Here is a 20,890-nt window from a genome sequence, read left to right on the forward strand (position 1 = left end):
GGAAAGAGATTTCGAATCTATCATCTTGCAACATCAAAATCTAAAAGTAAATCTGAGAGAGCTAGCATACAATTAGCAGCAACGAGAAAAACTCAGTATCAACAGCTATCGGTAAAAAAAACACTCTTATAATTCTTTAATTTTGATAAATGCATATTAGCCTATAGACACTCCATATACTGAATGTGTCTTGTCTTTTCTGTAGGCTTCAGATGAAATCTTATTACAGGTTTACCAGCCAAGGGAGCTCCTTCACTTCGACAGATTATTAGATCCAGACTTTCAGCCCCCTTGTTCTGAGGTGGACCTAATAGGATTTGTGGTTTCTGTTGTGAAAAAAATAGGTAATGTGCAGTGTATCTAATTGTACCTTTTTGTTTCTTTCAAAAAGTATTGTCTTTTAAAATTCATCTTTATTATTAGTTGGCATTACCAACTGGTGAATTTGCTAGCTAGAGATTTGAAAGTAGGCCTCTTTTGACCCTGTTTGGATTCTTAATGTAAAACAGTTGTACATTATCTCAAGCTAAAAACTCCTATTCCATGCTACTTAATTTTAGATTTTTTTAAAGTTATTGCAGCATTTTAGTAATTACCAATTATATCTACCTCTGTAGTTATCTGATTATTCAGACTTTTCACATCTTCTAGCTTGTACTGCTCCCCAATATCTTTGCCGAAATTCTTGTCTATATTATTTTTAAATATGACGTGGCACATTCTTCTTTTCATACCTGTTTCCATCCTATCTGTAAAGCCATACACTCATCTACCTAAGTACTACACAGATGTCAAGTCCCAGCTTAGATCCCTGTTGAAGCGCAAGGCTTTCCATTTATGAGTTATTTATTGTGTACCAGGCAGCTCAGCCTTGCCTTCTAGCACTCTTGCTCCCATTTCACTTCAGTTATAGTGACGCTTTCCATGCTGTTCATCTCAGACCCTGTGTGCTCATCTTCAGATGAGTCTCCCAGAAAAACTTTCCTCAAACTGCATGTTTAACTTACTTGGTTTCTTATGGTTCAAAGCAGCCTTACAAAAGTCTCTCCTTCCCTAACCTTGTCTGCTTCCCAGCCCAGCACTCTTTCTCCCCTTTGCCCTTTTTTAAAATTTCTCCTTAGCACCTAACTATTTATTTATTTATGTTGGTATTTTTTTCTCCTTCTTCCAGAATATACGCTCTAAAAGGGCAAGACTTTGTTATTGCTATTCCTCAGCTCTTAAAACTGTGGTTGAGGCCGGCAGATGGTTGGAGCTCTGGACTCCCACATGGAGGACTGCAGTATAAGTCCCAGACCTGGCAGTTCATGCGCACTCACTTGCTCTCTCTTTTTCTCATAATGCATGTGCCCTTTAGCAAATTAAAAACTGATGATACTAATAAATAAAACTAAATAAATTATATATATATATTTTAAGCTGTGTGTGGTATGAGATGGGCTCTCAAATATTTGATGGATTGTTTACCAACTGCGCTTTCCTGGTTTCTCCCTTACTCAGTTCTATGGCTAAAGTTTATCATCAGATTTTTGGTTTTGTTTTGTTTCCTTGGCTTGTTGTTTCCCGAGAAGCCTTCAAGAATACCATACTCCATGAGGGCTTCACATGTTTGAAATATATGCCTGTTGCTTTGATTCTGAGACTATATCTTGCGTAGGTATAATATTATAGGGTCATGCTTTTTCCCTTCCCTAAGAATTTCATAGAAATTGCTCTTTCAACTTTGGAAAGTCTGGGAATGGACTAATTTTTCTCCCCATTTAAGTAATTTTCTTTCTGCGTCTGGGTGCTTAAAGATATATTTGCAAGTCTAGATGCTTAACTAAACTATGTCTTACTATAAACATTCTGCATACATTTCTTCTGGAACATAGGATGCTCTTTTAATCTGCAAATTCAATGCTTTCTCTTATTCAGAGAAATTTTGTATCTTTGAGTAGTCTTGTTCCATTTATTGGGATTCCTACTTCAGGAACACCAGTTAGCTTTATGTCAGATTATTTTTAAATTTATTTTTAATCTCTTTGATTGCTTCTACTTCTTTGTCTCTTCCATCTTTATATACCAATATTATACCTAGCTTTTATATCCTCAATTTTATTTACTGCAATACCTGTTTTATTCCCTTTTTTTTTTTTTCTTTTTTTGAGAGATTTTTGCTATAGGGCATGTCCACTAGCTTGAGACCAAGAGACAGACAGAGAGACAGAAGGTGAGAATTGACCCACAAGGGAATATGACTACCCCACAGACCCTCCTCCAGTATTCTCTTGGGGTCTTGGGCACACATGCCTGGCGTGAGTTTTAAGTTGCCAGTTCCAGGTCTCAAACCATGGTCGACTATATGGTAGTACAGCAATGTAACCATTATTCCATCTGCTGGTCCCTATTCCCTGCTTTTTTTTTTTTTTTTTTTTTTGTGAGGTTTTTGCTATAGGGCGCGTGCACTTGCCAGACAGAGAGAGATAGAAATCACCATCCAGGGGGATGGCCATACTGCAATCCCTCCTCCTTCATTCTCTCAGGATCTTGGGCATGCACGCACCCACACCCAGCGTGAGTTTAAGCCACCGGGTCTAGGACTTGAACCGTGGTCGACTACATGGGAGTCCAGCGACATAGCCATTGTGCCAACTGCAAGTCCCGTTCCCTGCTATTTCTAATGCATATATCTGACCCATTGCGTTGCTATATTATTATCCTCAATTACTTTCTTTGGTCCTACAATCTCGTTATCACCTTACATGGTCATTTATCATCTATGTCATAGTCAGACTTCTATTTTATTGAATTATATGTTAAGTTCAGTAGCAAGAATCAACTGTGAAGAACTTTAGAAATTTCAATTCTTTGAGTTTTATTTTCTTGTGGGTTGGGCTCTTTGTCTTTTCTTTTGCTCCTTTCTGAAAATGTTTTGTTTGGTTAGTTTTGTTTTATTGCTTTGAGGGTTTTCTTTACTGTATTATGCTAGCATGCTACATTGTTGCAATACCACTTCATATTAGTCATACTTGGGTTTTTGTTATAGAGTGGGTAGCTTTTTTTTAACAGAAACTTTATTCAGTTCATTCAGAAAACACTGACAAAACAAATTTCAGTTGCAAATTCACAGATACAAGGTTCAAAGTATAAAGTTGTACATACCAAAAATACAGGTAATATTTATAACAACAACAGGTACAAACTAATGATAAACTGCAATTTTACAGAAGATTGTAAACATTTTGCACACTAGTCCTATCCTTTCAGCATTCTTTTGATGCCAAGTGAATTAACAGATACACACTATAGTGAACTATTTGATTTTGATTTTGATTTTTCTCTAGTGAACAGAAATTTATTATTTATAGTATTCAAAAGTAAATTGCACTTAAACTTGCATAATTTGATCAAGATTAATGAAACAACCTGTAAGCTAGTTTAACAGACATGTAAGCAGATATGACTCCTAAATTTTATTTTCTTACACCCACTATCCACCACTACTCTCTACCAATCACTTTCCCCCCTTATTGTCGCTAGCATCCACCCCCATTCTCTCCATCCATCTCTCAACCTCTGCTGTAAAGTGCAGACACTTAGTACAAATCGAGTGGGGATATACAAAGTCTGGCTCATTTCACTCAACATTGAGTCTTTCATTTCTACTCTGAAAGTAATGGAAAATCACAAGAAAATTTAAAGAAGAATAGTGACAAGGTCTGATGATTTTTACAGGATCATTCTGGCTGTTCTGTTAAGAATAGACTGTAGTGGGGACCAGCAGTTAGAGGAATGTCTATGTCGCTGGACTCCCATGTAGTCGACCGCAGTTCGAGTCCCGGACCTGGTGGCTTAAACTCACGCCAGGCACGTGTGCGTGTGTGCCCAAGATCCCGAGAGGAGAACAGAGAAGGGATTGCGGCTTGGCCATCCCCCCTGGGGGATGATTTCTCGCTTTCTCTCTCTCTGTCTGTCTGGCAAGCGCACACGCCCTATAGCCAAGAAAAAAAAAAAAAAACTCTCCAGAAAAAGAAAAAGGAAAGAATAGGCTGTAGTGTGTGGGAGGCTACAAACAGGGAAACTAATTGGAAGCTATTGCCAGAGTTTAGGTAAGAGATAATGGTGATGATGATAATGAAGAACCAGACAAAAGTAATGGAAGTGGTAATCATGGTTGGTGACCTTGTTTGTATTTTGAATGTTAAGGAACAATATGGGATGGTTCTGAGCATCTGGAAAAATAGTTACCATTTCCTGAGAAGAAAAGACTATAAGAAAAGCAGGAGAGAGTCAGGAATTCACTATTAGACAGTGCTTATTAGATATCTAAGCAGAGATGTCTGCTTGACAGATGGCAGTATGGGCGTCTCTTCCAGGCAGAAGGTCTGGGCTGAATAAATTTAGAAGCCATCAACATACAGGTGACATTTAAAGCCAGGAATTAACGGAAGTCACTATGGATTAGAAGTAGACAGAAAAGAAATTCGTGGACTGATTAAAGCACTTTGATACCAAGAGATAAGGGAGACATAAAGAACTAGTAAAGGAAACAGGAATGGCCAGAAGGCGGCATGAATACTGAAGAGAATGAAGTTTACTGAAAACCAAGAGAAAGAATTGTTAAGATGGGAGTGATTAAGTCTGCCAAATGCTATTTGATAACATTGATAGTGAGGTGAGAACTAATAATTGATCATTGGGTTTTAGATTAACAACTGATCATTAGTTTTAGCACCAGGGAGGGGAGTCCTTTTTGTGGAGTGGTGAGAGTGAAGGAATGATTGAATTGAGGCAAGGGAAATAAAAAGAGAGAACTATAGACAGGTAATATAGGTCTTTCATGGATGTTTTGCTTTAAGGATAGAAGAGAAATGAAACCATAACTAGAAGAGAAATTGAGATCCAGAGAGTGGTTTTTTTTTTTCCAAATGAAAGTGCTCATAACAGACAGATGAGATATATGTGGTGAGAAAAGAGCTAAAAAAGGGGATGAAAATTGAGGGTGGAAGAAAAAGAGAAGAGTTGTGGAGCATAGTTCCCAGTCACCTGTGGGAACCGTATCTAATAGCTCTCCGGTCACAGAGGGAACTCATGATTACAGAGGGAAAGGGGATGAAGTATATATTGGGTCATCAGGAAAGTCATGACACATATTTGCATAGGAAATGACTTTCCTGTTTTTGTATGTCATGACTTTCCCAGTGACCTAATAAATAGCCATGCAAGTGGAAGAATCCATATAGAAGTGTCAGACCTCTTGTGGTTGCTTCTATTCTATTTAAAAATATTCTTCACTTTCTTCTTCCCTTCTCAATGAATTATTCCCATTCATTATTCAGCTCTAGTGTTACCTCCTAGCCAGATGCTTATAGGGGGTTAGATATTCTTTCCTCTAGCTTTTGTAGCATTTCATGAGTTTGACTGTTTCAGCATTCATCACATGATCTGTGGTCCTGCTTTTACATTTTGGAATTCCCCTACCCCCCAACCCTAGCAATTCTGTGATCTCTTTGAGGACAGGGACTCTAGTTTTTTTCTGTCCCCACTTCTAACATAATGGGATGTAGAAACCTTAGGTAGGTTTCATCTCATACATTCCTCATAGTAGCACTATTCATTTGCTGTTATAGTCCTGCTTTACAGATGAAGTAATGAGCTCAGAGAGGTTAAGTAACCTGCCCAAGGTCACGGTGCTATAAAGTGATTTGAACTCATATCTCCAGTCTCTAAAGCGCATGTATTCTTTCTTATACTTAATGCCAACAAAATAAACACAATCAAACCCAACATTTGAGAGTTAGGCTTAAAAGGGGGATGTCTATATTTTTAATAGAATGCTTTATTACTAGATTACAGAAGCTCTATGAATAAATGAATAAATTACACGAGACCATTTCTTAGACTGAATTTCCTGAGAAACAGACTCACAAATCTAATGCATATTTATTGGAAAGTTCTCTAAAAACAACCCCTTTGAGGGAGGAACACTGCCCAACAGGATTGGGCAGAGAAAGAAATTGAATTGCTATACAGTTATCACAAAGGGTAAGTCAGGCCCATGGACACTTCTAGAGATAAAGTAGCCATTCAGAGTCATACCAGCCTGAGGTAGGAGCCAGTGGTTCAGTGCTAGCATCCTTAAGGGAGCAGGCATAACCTTAGGCAAGACACAGCCTTTCGAGGGCAGCCCAGGAAGCACCATGGATGTAAGTTGTCAATAGCCAGCAGTCTGTAAAAGCTGCAGGGGCACAACCTGTGTCCTGAGCAGGGAATCACTCCAGTAAAATGTATGAAAGTAGTTTTACAAACTGTAAGTGCTTTGTTTTTCAGTGAAATGTTCTAAAAGGAATAAAAAAAGGTACAACAAAGAATTCTATGTAAATTCAGAGTAGGCCCATACTACAAAGCTGCAGAATGCTTTTACTTTCATGAAGATTTATTTAATGCCAACATACCAAGAGTATTTCCTTTAAAAAAAGTCTTCTAGTTGTTACCATTTGTACAAGATGAATGGTAATCAGAGAAATAAGTTTGGCTTTCATTTCTTCTGATGCAGTTTGATCCAGTTATGAAAGCTTTTTTTATAGAAAAAGGAAATGAAAATACACTGAAGTTTTGTTTTGCAGGACATTTGAGAGAAGGGAAGTACTTTAATCAGCATTTTAATATAATTAGAGGCAAATTCAAAATTAGAAAATTGAACATGCTTGGGAAACTCATTATCTATACAAAAGCATGGTTTTAATATTTGGTTTAAATTATTTTTAAGTCTACCTTAAAGTTAAAAAAATATAAAAGGATAAATCTTCATTTGTAGCAGGATAAACAAATCATTATCTGATAATGACATTTCTTTCCATTCCTATCATTTATATGGGGATGCACAATTCTCCAAATAACAGAAAAAACTATAAGCAGTAAGATTGAGTGTTTATTAGTGCTAGTACAACCCCAGGTTTTCCTAACCTCAGACCTGTCCCAGCTTATCCAGTGTCCCCTACCCATTTTTGGTATTAGAATTCTGAAACTTTATTTTGAATTAATTTGAACTAATTTCAGACCTTCAGAAGTTACAAAAATAGTACACAGTTTCCTTACTGAGCTTCACATAATGTTAACATCTTGCATAGTCTTCATTATAGTTCAAATCAAGAAGTTAACATTGGTATACATATTATTACCTACACTGTAGATTTCTTTGGATTTTTTTTTTTTTTTTGAGAGGTTTTTGCTATAGGGCACGTGCGCTCGCTGGACAGACAGAGAGAGATTCCCTGGATTTATTTTTTTAGGTTTATTTCTTCAAGTAAGAGAGAGAGAAACAGCACCCTAACAGGGTCACGATGCCACTATCCACCCCAGGTTCCAGCCAGCCCCACACCATGGGCACATGTGCACTCAGTGTAATCATTTAGTTGTAAGTTAACAAAAATGACTCAGTTTTGATTCTGACAATATTCACAGCTATAAAATAATTACCTTTTGTAGTACTGAATGTTTGGTGAGATTTTTTTTTTTGAGACTGGGGAAGTCTTATTTCATCCCAAACTTTCACCCATTTATTTTAGTATCCATCCATTGATTTATTTGCTATAGTTATTACTGAGGTATTTGCTTAATGATAATTTTTTCCTTCTTTCCTTTTGCATTAATTGGAATTCTGCAAGAAAAATGTGTCCCTTTTTCACCCTGATTTTTTATTATTTAATTATGTATATTGGTGTGAACTTAAAAATATTTACTGTGTTCTACAGATTAAAATTCAGTACCTTTATATTTTCGTTGCTCAAATTATCTCAGCCTTGGGCACCAGGAACTTCTTCATCTTGACTCCTGTGTTCTTTCAATCAGCCTCTTTCATTTTTTTGAGCACTTCCTTACTTTCTGGCATCACAGGATATTTCAGGCTTTTCTTATATATCTGTTACTCAGTCCTAGAATCAGCAAGTATTCCAGGGAACCTTGTTTTTTGGGGGGGGGTTTTGTTTTCTTTTTTTCTTTTTTTTTTTTTTGGTAGAAAACAATGTTTTAGAACGCACACTGGGCATGCTTGCTCAAAAGCCCAAGAAGAAAATGGAGGGAAGAGATTGTGGTGTGACCATCCCCCTGGAGGATGATTTATCACTTTCTGTGTCTCTGCCTCTTTTTTTGGGGGGGAGAGCATATTTTGCTGTAGGGCACATGCGCTCACCAGAAAGACAAAGAAATAGAGAGACAGAAAGCAAGAAATCACCCCCCAGAGGGAATGACCATGCCAGTCCCTTCTCTATTCTCCTCTCGGGATGTTGGGCATGCACACACATGCGCCCAGCGTGAGTTTAAGCCACCGGGTCTGGGACTCGAACTGGGGTCAACTACATGGGAGTCCCAACGACATACCCATTATGCCAACTACTGGTCCCATGTCTGTCTCTTTCTGGCGAGTGCATGTGCCTTATAGCAAAAATTTCTCGGAAAGAAAGAAGGAAGGAAAGAAAAGGAAAGGAGAGGAAAGGAAAAAGGAAAGGAATAAAAGAAAAGAAAAGAAAAATAAACGAAACAAAATGAAACTAGTGTTTTAGAACCAAGACCTGGTTGCTAGGTGTGCTCATTATTGTGAGTCATCATTGCTTCCAGGCTCTCTTGGGGAATGTTTGACTTCCATGGATTCCCTCATACCTGGTTATGTTTGTGTTGGGGATATGTTAAGGACATGTGACATATCACTGTGGTTGTAAGAGTCGGAGCTATATAAAAATATACTTGGAGAAATGCCACTTCCTCCTCATCCCAGCTACCTCCATCCCAGTCCTCCTTTTTTTGTCCACTCACATCCTCTCCCTCTAGTTTCTGGTTTATACTTCTTGTATTTCTTTGTTCAGATGAACAGGTCACATGCATAATTTTTATATCACTTATAAGAAGAAAAGCTCTGGCGTTTCTTTTGTGCTTTTCATTTTTCGCTTAACACTGTCTTGGTAATGAGGTCATAGAGATTTTCCTCATTTCTTTTTTTACAGTGTATTGTATACTTCTTTTGTTGTTGTTGTTGATTTTTTTTTGGGGGGGGGGGTTCGCTATAGGGCACGTGCACTTGCCAGACAGACAGAGACATAGAGACAGAAAGCGAGAAATCACCGCCCGGGGGAATGGTCACACCGCAATCCCTTCTCCTCCATTCTCCTCTCGGGATCTTGGGCACGCATGCACACACGCGCTAGGCGTGAGTTTTAAGCCACCGGGTCCAGGACGCGAACCACGGTTGACTACGTAGGAGTCCAGCAACATAGCCATTACGCTAACTGCTTGTTCCCAGTATACTTCTTTATGAATGTACCAAAGTTTATCCAAACACTCTCCTATGGATGAGCTGATACAGGTTTGCTTCCAGTGTTAAAATTTCAAGCAGTGCTTCAATTAATAACCTCATTCACAATGTTATTCTTAAACCCCGTTCATGTGTATTTTACTGTTATTAGAAGTCTATATTCAGAGTGGAGTACTAGAAGTGAGATTGCTAAATAGAAAGATCAGTGCATATGTAGCTTTGCTAGGTGTTGCTGAATTTTTCTCCAGAAGAGTTGCTCAAATCTGTATTTTCACCAGCAGTGTATGGATAGACTTTTTTCCCCATGGTCTCTAATACAATGTGTTGTCATATTGGCATTGGAATTTTAGCACTATAAGAAACAGATCATGTTGGAAATCCTGAGCTTCCTCTAAATTCAGTTGTTTCCATTTTCTTTTTACCATTAGCATATACCAAATGAGTTTATTAGAGGTTCCTTGCATTTTAAATCTAACATTTATTTATGGTGACTTTTTTTTCTTCCTAGGTCTTACTTCTCTGGTCTATGTGTCAGATGAATGCCATAATTTACTAGCCATAAAGTTTTGGGTAGATCTTAATGAAGATATTATTAAACCTCATTTGTTAATTGCTGCAAGCAACCTTCAGTGGCGACCACAGTTGAAATCAGGAATTCCTACTTTATTTGCTGGAGATTTTTCCATGTTTTCTTCCAGTCCTAAAGAGAACCACTTTAAAGAGAGATTCAACAAAATGAAAAATACTGTTGAGGTAAATATATACTTTTTTTTTTTAAAGGTTTTTGCTATAGGGTGTGTGCACTCGCCAGACAGAGAGATAGAAAGTGAGAAATCACCCCCCAGGGGGGATGGTCACGCTGCAATCCCTTCTCCTCCATTCTCCTCTCGGGATCTTGGGCACGCACGCACACATGCCCGGTGTGAGTTTTAAGCCACTGGGTCCAGGACGCGAACCGCGGTCGACTACATGGGAGTCCAGCGACATAGCCATTACACTAACTGCTAGTCCCGAGGTAAATATATACTTTTCAGGCATTACCACACATTTTTAGTATTTCCCTATTCAATAGTCAACTATCAAGGAAGTGACTTTTATGAAAAGTGAATAGTTGAGGTAGTATAAAAAGTGAGATTTCATCATTATTTTAACTGCCCATGAATCTAAGAAGATGGGTAGTAGGAAAATGACAGCTTCCAGAGAGAAAAGAATGATTTGAATGGAATTGACTTAGAAGAAATTATGAGAAGATTGTTCAAAGATTCAGACCATGTGAGCAAATTGAACATTTGTAACAAGATTAATATGGGTTACTGTGGTTTGCCATAGTCAGCCACATAATGAGTTAATAATGTGTAGATAGCAAGTTTACATTTAATCTCTACATCTAGTATTTCATACAGTTTATATATCTCTTTGATTTGAATGAATTCCAAATAGGAGACACAAATCATTTTATACTTAAGTCTATATATATTGGGTCATCAGAAAAGTCATGATGCCATTTTTGCCTGGAAAAAATAGAAAAATATAATATATATCATAACTTTTCCGATGACCCAACACATTATATAATAATATCACCTGATGTCTATTGAGTATTTACTGTGTCATGCTTGTCTCATTTACTACTCAACAATTGTCGTGCGGAGTGGTTAAATGGTTTATCCTGAGCCACTTGCAATGTTGGTAGAACCAGGATCCATACTTAGGTCATCTAAATACAGAACCTAAACTCTAAATTACTGTGCTGTGCTGCCTCCCAGTAATATTTTGGGTTTTTTAAATTAGTAACTAGTGAGCCAGCATGTGGCATGGTGGTTAGGGCAGTGGACTGCTTCATGCTCGACCATGGTTCAAGTCTGGGACCTGGCAGCTTGCTAGCTCACTTTCTTTCTCTTTCTCTGGCAAGTACACATGCCCTGTAGCAAATTAAAATAATAATAATAAAATTAAGTAATTCTTAAAAAATAAATAAATGAATTAGCAACTAGTGAAGAATCCACAAAAAAAGCCTCTTAATTCTGTAGTTTAATATTTGAAATGTGTGTTATTCAAAATTTATGTAAATAAAACTACATTTAAAAGCATTAACGTAGGCAGCTATATAAAGGAACTCAGGATTAATATTTTACTTAAGACTTGATACACTTAGTGGAAAATAACACTGATTTATCTAGTTTCTAAATTGGGATGGGAATTGCATCCATGGGAACTTACTGTTTACCTCCCAGGTTTTCTCTGAGACCTGTTTGGGGGCAATCCACTAATCCTGCTGTGAAGACTAATTTGCATAGCATTTTAAAGTTTCACAAAATACTTTCATATAGTACGTCAAACCACATGAAATTGCTGGTATTTGACCAGTTGTGACTTCTGAAACAATAGTTGTGTGTAGTAGGTTGTCAGAAAAGTTACCTATTTTTTCTATGTTTTTATATGCAAAAATGCATTGTGACTTTACCGACAACCCAGTAGTTTAACTTATGCAGTATTTCAGGTAATAATTTCAACAGATGTGAGGCAGGTGAGGCAGTGCTCTCATTTTACTAACCAAAGGAGTACTCTAGATGTTAGATGGTTTTCTTCTATTAGACAATACAGCTAAAACTTGAGCCCCTTCCCACAACCCCTCGTCTTCCAGTTTCAAATCCACTGTCACATGATAAATACTGGTTACACTAGATGGCTGAGAAGACCTTTCACACCTCTTTCCTGTATGTACATACTTTCTCTCTTCCGCTTGTGCCCCTTCCCCTCCTCCCTCCAACAACTGGGTTCCCCTAAATTACTAATGTTGGTTTTGTATTAGTATGCTTGACACTTGCTGGCAAATTTTGGGTGTTTCATTCTTTTGTTCTAGTATAAATTTTTTCTTTCTGATTTTAAAGGAAATATTTTCTAAAACATAAATGTATAGACTCACAACTTACTAGTTTTTCAAATTTATTTTCTTAGAATATTGATACCTTTTGCAGTGAAGCAGAGAACAAGCTTATGTGTATACTTAATGCAAATGATCCCAAGTGGTCCACTCCAACTAAAGGTTATACTTCAGAGCCCATCATTGCTACAGGAAATAAGTTTATGGTAAGTTGATGCAAATTTAAAGAATATTATAAGTATTATATATAGAGACAACAGTATATATTGGTGTGTACCTAGTAAAAGATACCTAAATTTAATTAAAAAGTGTAGTTAATCATGTGGCTCCTTATAGATAGAGGTTATTCAGAAATTACATCTTGTTTATAGAAGCAAGAATATAAAACTCTTTGAAGATAGCTTTTAAACAACACCTGCTAAGTATATCTATATTAACTCATTTGATGTAACAACTTCTGAGATAAAAGCTATTATCACCCCCATTTTGCTGACGAGACTATGAAATGGAGTGAGGTTAAGCAATTGCCCAAGGTTCCAAGTCTTAAAAAGTAGGTCATAGAACTCAGGCAGTGTGTATTCTCAAAATGGTTAAAACGCTAATTTTTATTTAACCTACTAATGATTTTTTAAATTTTAACTTTTATTTATTTTGCTATAGGGCTTGCGCACTCACCAGAGAGAGACGGGGTGGGGATAAAGCCCCACTATAATCTGTCTTCCTCCATCTTCTTTTGGGATTTTGAGCACACATGCACACACAGTTGGCATGATTTTCAAATTGCCAAGTCCAGTATTAGAACTGCATAGTTGGCCATGTGGGATCCTACACCTTCACCTCCATGCTACCTGCTTCCCCTTGATTTTTATTTTTATAAAGCAAAAATTACATAACTTTTTTTTTGACAGAGAACTTCTCTTTACCCCTCCCACTCTTCTTCTACTACCCAGTGTCTACCACTCACTTCCTGCCCTTATAGTCTCTGGTATCTACACTTATACTCTCTACTATCGTATCTTTGGATCTTTCCATTTCTGCCATAGAGTACAGATATTCAGTACATATTGAGTGGAGATATACAGTGTGTATCTTTAAAAGTCTGGCTCACTTCACTTAAGTCTTTTATATTCATCCACTTTGAATCAAACAATAGGGTCCAATTGTTAATTATAGCTAATATTCCATAGTGCATATGTGCCATAGTTTTTCAACCCAGTCATCAAATTTTGGACACTTACACTGTGTCCATGTCTTAACAATTGTGAATAATGCTATAGTAAACATGGATGTGCAAGTTTCTTTCCAACTGAGTGTTTTCCTGTACTTTGGCAAGGAGTGGGATTACTGAGACATATGGTAGTTCTATTTGTAAGTTTTTGAGGAACTCCCATATTGTTTTCTACAGAGTTTATTTAAATACATTCCCACCAACAGTGTAAGAGGGTTCCCTTTCACCAGTCTTGCCAGCACTTATTATTTTTTTTGATACTAACCATTCTAACTGGGGTTAAATGGTATCTCATTGTGGTTTTAAATTGCATTTCCCAGGGCCAGCAGGACGCATGGTGGTTAAGGTGCTAGATTCCTACATGGTAAACCACTGTTTGAGTCCCAAACCTACTGGCTTGAAAATCACACCAGGCACATGCGTGTATGTGCCAAAAATCTCAAGAGGAAAATGGTGGAGAAGAGAAGAGGCATGGCTGTCTCTCCTTGAGGATGATTTCTTACTTTCTCTCTTTGTCTCTCTCCAGAGAGTGCACATACCCTATAACAAAAACCTGGAAAAAATGCATTTCCCTTATGACAAGATACTTTGAACATTTTTTCATAATGTCTTTTGGCCATTCATAATTCTTCCTTGGAGAGTTATCTATTCAGTTCATTGGCCCATTTCTTAATTGGATATTCATTTTTTTATGGGTGAGCTGTTTGAGTTTCTTAATGTATTTTAGTTATCAATTCCTTCCTTGAGGAATACTTTGCAAATATTTTCTCCCATTCTGAGGGTTGTCTTTTCACTCTATTTGTTTCCTTTGACATGAAGAAGACTTTTAGTCTGGTGTAATCCCATCTTTCTATTTTGGGGATTATTGCCTGTTGTTCTAGGGATCTTATTTAAGAAATCTTTGCCTACTCCAATATCTTCTAAGAGCTTCCCCTAAATTTTCTACCAGTTGTTTTATGGTTTGAGGCTTTACATTTAAATCTCTGATCTATTTTGAGTTGATTCTTGTTAGTGGTAAGAGATAGGGGTCCAGTTTCATTTTTCTTCAGGTAGCTTCCAGTTCTATCAGCACCATTTGCTAGAAAGACTGCTCCACTGCATTGTCTTGTACCCTTTGTCAAAAACCAGTTGCTATATATTTCCTGATTAATTTCTGGATTCTCTATCCTGTTCCATTAGTCTGTGCATCCATTTTGTGCCAGTATCATACTGTTTTGATTATCACTGCTTTGTAGTATGTTTGAAGTCAGGCAGTGAGATGCCTCCTACTTTATAATTTTTGTACAGTACTACCTTGGCAATACAGGATCTTTTATGATTTTTTTAAAGAATTATTTAGTTTTATTTTTATTATTTTTTAATTTGACCAGAGAGAGGGAAAGTGAGAAAGCAAGCTACCAGTTTCAGGAACCACAGTCAGCCACATGGGAGTCTGGCTCCTTAAGCATTATACAACTTGCTGGCCCAAATTTATGATTCTTGATTTTTGAGAAGAAAATCACAGGCAATTTGATCAAAATTGCATTAGAGGGAACCAGCAGTTAGCGTAATGGCTGTGTTGCTGGACTCCCACGTAGTCGACCGCGGTTCACGTCCTGGACCCGGTGGCTTAAAACTCACGCCGGGCGCGTGTGCCTGCGTGCCCAAGATCCCGAGAGGAGAATGGAGGAGAAGGGATTGCAGCATGACCATCCCCTCTGGGGGGTGATTTCTCACTTTCTGTCTCTATGTCTCTCTCTGTCTGTCTGGTGAGTGCACGTGCCCTATAGCGAAAATCTCTCCAAAAAATAAAATGCATTGGATATGGAAACTAATTTGTGTAGAACTCACATTTTGATTATATTGACTCTTCCAAGAATACACGATGTCTTTCCATTTTTTTCCATATTTTACTCGATTTCTTTTTTCATCATTTTCCTTGTAAAGGTCTTTCACCTCTTCAGTTGGGTTTATTCCTAAAGTCTTATTCATTTTGTGACTAATATAAATGGAATTTCTTCAGTTCTGTCTATCTGTTCATTGTTGGTGTATAAAAAACGCTATAGATTTATGTGTATTTATGTGTCCTTTCTACTCTTACTTTGCTGAAAGTCTTGATCATGAAGGGATGTTATATCAAATGCATTCTGTATCTTCTGATAAGATCATATGGTTTTATCTTCCTTTTAATGTGATGTATTACATTTATTGTTTTGCATCTCTGGGATAAAGTTTACCTGGTCCTAGTGTATAATCTTAATGTGCTGTTGGATTCAGTTGGCTAATATCTTATTGAGAATTTTTGCATCAGTATTCATCGGGGATATTGGTCTATAGTTTTCTGTTTTTGTTATGGCCTTATCTGGTTTTGGTATCGAGGTGATTAAGACTTCATAGAATGAGTTTAGGATGATTCCTTCTCTCCTTTTGAATCTTTAGAAATAGTTTGAGGAGGGACCAGCAGATGGCATAATGGTTACATCATTGGACTACCATGTAGTTGACCACAGTTTGATTCCTGGACCTAGTGGCTTGAAACTCACCAAAATCCCAAGAGGAGAATAGAGGAGAAGGGATTTCAACATGGTCATCCCCCCGGGGGGTGGTTTCTCACTTCCTGTTTCTGTCTGACTCTCTCTCTCTTTGGCAAGCCCACGTGCCCTATAGCAAAATTCTCTCTCTAAAAAAAATAATAATAAATAGGGACCAGCAGTTAGTGTGATGGCTATGGCTCTGGACTCCCATGTAGTCCACCACAGTTTAAGTCCTGGATCCGGTGACTTAAACTCAACACCAGATGCGCATGCCCAAGATCCCGAGAGGAAAATGGAGGAGAAACTATTGCGGTGTGGCCATCCCCCCTGGGGGGGGGGGTAAATTCTCGCTTTCTGTCTCTCTGAATGTTTCTGTCTTTCTGGCGAGTGCATGCACCCTATAGCAAAAACCTCTCCAAAAAAAATTTTTTTAATAAAATAAATAAATAAATAAAAATAGGAAGAGATTTTGGAGTTAGCTCTTCTTTAAAAGTTTTATAGAATTCAGCAGTGAAGCCAGCTGGAACCAGGCTTTTCTTTGTTGGGAGACCATTTATTACTGATTCAATCTCACCACTTGTTATTGGTTTATTCAGTTTTTCTATTTCATTCTGAATCAGTCTAGATAACTTGTATGAATCTAGAAATTTGTCCATCTCATCTAGGTTTTCTAGTTTGTTGCGATATAGTCACTCAGTATTCTCTCATAACTTTTTATATTTCTGATATATTGATTGTAATGTTACCAGCTTCATTATTAATTTTTATCTATCTGGTTCCTTTCTCTGTTTTTCTTGCTTCATGTAGCTAATGGTTTGTTAATTTTGTTTATTCTTTCAAAAAAAACAGCTTTTTGTTTCACTGAAATTTTTTTGTATTTTTTAAGTCTTTATTTCACTTATTTCAGCTCTAATTTTTACTATTTCTCTTCATCTTTGTGTTGCTTTTCCAGTTCCTTAAAATGTGATGTTATTCACCACCTTCTACTTTTTTCTTGTGAGCACTAATGGCTGCAAACTTTCCTCTTATGACTGCTTTCACTGTGTCCCAAATGTTATAGAAAGCAGTGTATTCATTATTGTTGGTTTCACTGAATTTTTTGAGTTTAACCTTAATTGCTTCAGTAATTTTGAAGTCATTCGGGATTACGTTGTTCAGTTTCCATATTTTCTCAAGGGCTCTGTGTATGATTTCAAGTTTAATTCCATTGTGGTCAGACTATAGTTTCTTTACTTTAAAATGTGTAGAGGCTTGTTTTGTGCCCTATGATATGGTCAGTCTTTGAAAATGTTCAGTGGAGATGAGAAAAAAGTATATTTGTAGTTACTGCATAGAATGTTCTATATATGTCTGTCTGGTCCATTCGGTTTATAGTTAACAATTAGTTCCTGTGTGTCTTTATTTTTTGTCTAGATGACCTGTCCAATATTGACAGTGGGGTGTTGAATTCCCAACAATTAGTGTGTTGCAGTCTGTATCACCCTTTAGATCTAGAAGCTTTTCTTTTACATATTTGGTTTCCTTGGCTTTGGGTGCATATAAATACATGTAATTGTTAAGTCTTCTTGGTGTATTAATCCATCTAGAACGTTATGGTGTTATTTTGTGTCTCTTTTTACCCTTTTTTATCTTAAAGTCTATTTTGTCTTGTATCAGTATCACAGCTCCTGACTTTTTTCATTTTTGTTTGCACAAAAGGACTTTTTCTAGCCCTTCAGTTTCTATGTATATCTTTCTCATTGAAGTGTGTTTCTTTTTCTTTTTCTTTTTCTTTTTTTTTTTTTTTGAGAGGTTTTCACAATAGGGCGTGGGCGCTCCCCAGCCAGACAGAGAGAGACATAGAGACAGAAAGCGAGAAATCACCCCCAAGGGGGGGATGGTCACACCGCAGTCCCTTCTCCTCCATTCTCCTCTCGGGATCTTGGGCACGCACACACACACACACACGTGCCCGGCGTGAGTTCTAAGCCACCGGGTCCAGGACGCGAACCGCAGTCGACTACATGGGAGTCTAGCGACAGACATTACATCAATTCTTTTTTTTTTTTTTTTAGGGAGGTTTTTCACTATAGGGTGCGTGCGCTCGCCAGATAGACAGAGACATAGAAACAGAAAGCGAGAAATCACCCCTCAGGGGGGATGGTCACGCCGCAATCTCTTCTCCATTCACCTCTTGGAATCTTGGGCACGCACACACATGTGCCCGGCGTGAGTTTTAAGCCACCGGGTCCGGGACGCAAACCGCAGTTGACTACATGGGAGTCTAGCAACATAGCCATTACGCTAACTGCTAGTTCCCTGAAGTGTGTTTCTTGTAAGCAACATATAGCGAGTTCCTGTTTTTTTCTGCCCATTAGGCCTATCTGTGTCTTTTAGTTGGCGAATTTAATCCATTAACGTTCACTAGTTGACATTAACATTTCTAGTTGTTTTATGTTGTCTTATTTTTATTTATCTCCCTTTAGTATTTCAGGTATAGTATTCCCTTAAGTAGTTCCTGAAGAGTTGATCTACTTCTGAATTTTTTCAGCTTTTGTTTATCTGCAAATTATTTTACTTCTCCTTACCTATTGAGGATAACCTTGATAGGTATAGTATTCTTGGCTGAACTTATTTTTCTTTCAGAGTCTTGAATATGCCTTCCCCCTCTTTCCTGCCTATAGTGTTTCAGTTGAGAGGTCTGATGTTAATCTGATGGGGTAACCTTTGCAAGTAACTTGGCATTGCTTTCTCACCATTTTTAAAATATTGTCTTTGTGTCTAATTTTTATATGATGTGTTAAATTTATCTGATGTTCTCTGTATTTCTGGGATTTGGATTTCTACGTGCTTCTCTAAATTTGGAAAACTTTCAGCTAATATATCATGAAAGGGATTTTCTAAGCCTTTACCCATCTCTTCACCCTCTGGAATACCAGTTATTTAAATACTCAGCTGTTTAATGGTGTCTAGGATTTCCCACACTTTCCTCATTTTTAATGGTTATTTTTCCATTTTTCTTGGTTGTTTAGACTAAGTTGGAACTTTTGTTTTCAAAAAGGTCAGAGATTCTTTCTTCTGCATAGTCTAATAATCTGCTGTTAATACTTCTGAGGGAGATTTCATATCCTCCATCATTTTCTTATCTCCAGAAGCTGATTTTTTTTTTTTTCAGAGTATCTGCCTCCTTATGAAATTCTTCTTTCAAGTTCATGGAAATATTTTCTCATCTCCTAAAATTGGTTGTCTGTTTTCTTTTGCATCTCATTGAGTTTAGTTATGGTAAATATGCTGAATTCTTTTTCTGACATTTCTGTGGTTTCTTGTGTTTTATCCATTGTTGGTGAGGATTTATTGTGTTCCATTGAGGGGTAAGTATTTCCTTTTTTTCTCATATTTCTTGAGGCCCTGCTTTCATTTTTAATCAACTGGTGATGTACTCACTTCTTGCTACTTCTTTGGAATAGGTTTCTGTAGCTGTGTGCTTGTGTGCTTCCCTATGTGAGTTAGCTCTGTGCCATTTCCTTCTTCTACTGTGGATGGGAGTGTAGCATTCACAGTGAGAGTTTTGGGTCCACGTTTACACAGAGGTGTTTTATCTCCTTTTTCAGCTGGGGTGAGCGTAGGAAGAGAATTCCTCCAGAGCCTCACTGTGTTCAGCTATTTGACTCCTATCCACGCAAACTTCTCTGTCTCAATTTGGATGGGGGCTCAGCTGGGAAGCCTAAGTGTAAGGTGGTAGCCGAAGTCATGAACTGCACACAGCATGACATGTGGGCAAGGACAACTTCTCCTATACTCTAAGCTGGGCAGAGGGTGTTGGGGATCAGCCGAGGTTGGTGCAGCTCTGCCTTCCTTTTGCTCCTTCTAACTCTGCAATTGCAGGAACTGGGGTGATGATCTTGAAGGCAAAGGCAGCCTAGCCTGGGCAGGAGGCTTTAGTGATTAGCTTAGGCCAGCATGGCACTGCTTTCCTTTGGTTCCTTCTAATTCTGTCTTAAGGAATTTTTTTTAAAGGTAAAAAGCATAGGTGGTGTCCCCTACCTCCTGTTTTGTCTTTCACTGTGATTACTCTCCATCTCCCTTTCTTTTTACATTTTTTTTTTTTGAGAGATTTTCACTGTAGGGCGCGTGCACTCGCCAGACAGACAGAGAGAGACATAGAGACAGAAAGCAAGAAATCACCCCCCAGGGGGGATGGTAACTCCACAGTCCCTTCTCCTCCATTCTCCTCTCGGGATCTTGGGCACGCACGCACATGCGTCCGGCGTGAGTTTTAAGCCACCGGGTCCGGGACACAAACCGCGGTCGACTACATGGGAGTCCAGCGACATAGCCATTACACTAACTGCTGGTTCCCCTTTTTATATCATTTTTATATCCTTTTAAGCAAAATTACTTGTTCTGGAATAGGAATAATAATACGAATGTCTCTTAAATCATTTAGTCTATTTGCAGTTAGGGAAATGAGAATATGTGTGCTATGTTTGTCTTTAAATATTGTTGATGAAAAGTTAATTTTGTTTTATATATTAGTATATAATTATGATAGGCTACTTTTTGTTTTCTTATTAGATGTCTTCTCCTAATAGTGAGATAAATTATCGAAGTCCTTTGTCACATTGTACACCAGTAGAAAAGTCTGTTCTCACACCTGGATCAGCCCACATGACTTCAAAGTCATGTAAAGGAGAGAAAGAGATTGAAGACCCAAAAGACTGCAAAAAGAGAAGAGCCTTGGATTTCTTGAGTAGACTCCCTTTACCGCCACCCATTAGTCCCATTTGTACTTTTGTTTCTCCGGCTGCAAAGAAGGCGTTTCAACCACCACGGAGTTGTAGCACCAAATATGAAACACCTATAAAGAAAAAAGAATTTAATTCTCCTGAGATGACTCCAGTTAAAAAATACAATGAAATCTGTCTTTTGGAAAGTAATTCCATAGCTGATGAAGAACTTGCACTGATAAATACACAAGGCCTTTTGTCTGGTTCAGC

The 20,890-nt window shown here is 37.8% G+C and overlaps 2 protein-coding genes and 1 long non-coding RNA gene across 3 annotated transcripts in view; 1 reads left to right on the forward strand and 2 right to left on the reverse strand.

Moving 5' to 3' along the window:
- LOC102491507 (uncharacterized) overlaps positions 1–8,011 on the reverse strand; it is an 8,512-nt gene extending 501 nt beyond the window's left edge. The window contains exon 1 of the long non-coding RNA XR_335987.3: positions 7,752–8,011. This is a non-coding gene — a long non-coding RNA (uncharacterized LOC102491507). The remainder of the gene's footprint in view (positions 1–7,751) is intronic.
- BRCA2 (BRCA2 DNA repair associated) overlaps positions 1–20,890 on the forward strand; it is a 95,300-nt gene that overhangs the window by 73,926 nt on the left and 484 nt on the right. The window contains 5 exon segments of the mRNA XM_006158439.3: positions 1–111; positions 206–344; positions 9,798–10,042; positions 12,248–12,379; positions 20,469–20,890. The exon segment at positions 1–111 is cut by the window's left edge and continues 4 nt beyond it; the exon segment at positions 20,469–20,890 is cut by the window's right edge and continues 1 nt beyond it. Coding sequence (XP_006158501.1) covers positions 1–111; positions 206–344; positions 9,798–10,042; positions 12,248–12,379; positions 20,469–20,890 — 1,049 coding nt within the window.
- N4BP2L1 (NEDD4 binding protein 2 like 1) overlaps positions 20,661–20,890 on the reverse strand; it is a 31,591-nt gene continuing 31,361 nt past the window's right edge. The window contains exon 9 of the mRNA XM_027775690.1: positions 20,661–20,751. The gene's annotated coding sequence lies outside the window, so the exon portion shown is untranslated. The remainder of the gene's footprint in view (positions 20,752–20,890) is intronic.

The sequence above is a fragment of the Tupaia chinensis genome, unplaced genomic scaffold, assembly GCF_000334495.1.
Source record: "Tupaia chinensis unplaced genomic scaffold, TupChi_1.0 Scaffold000597_1, whole genome shotgun sequence".
In the NCBI taxonomy this organism is placed as follows: domain Eukaryota; kingdom Metazoa; phylum Chordata; class Mammalia; order Scandentia; family Tupaiidae; genus Tupaia; species Tupaia belangeri.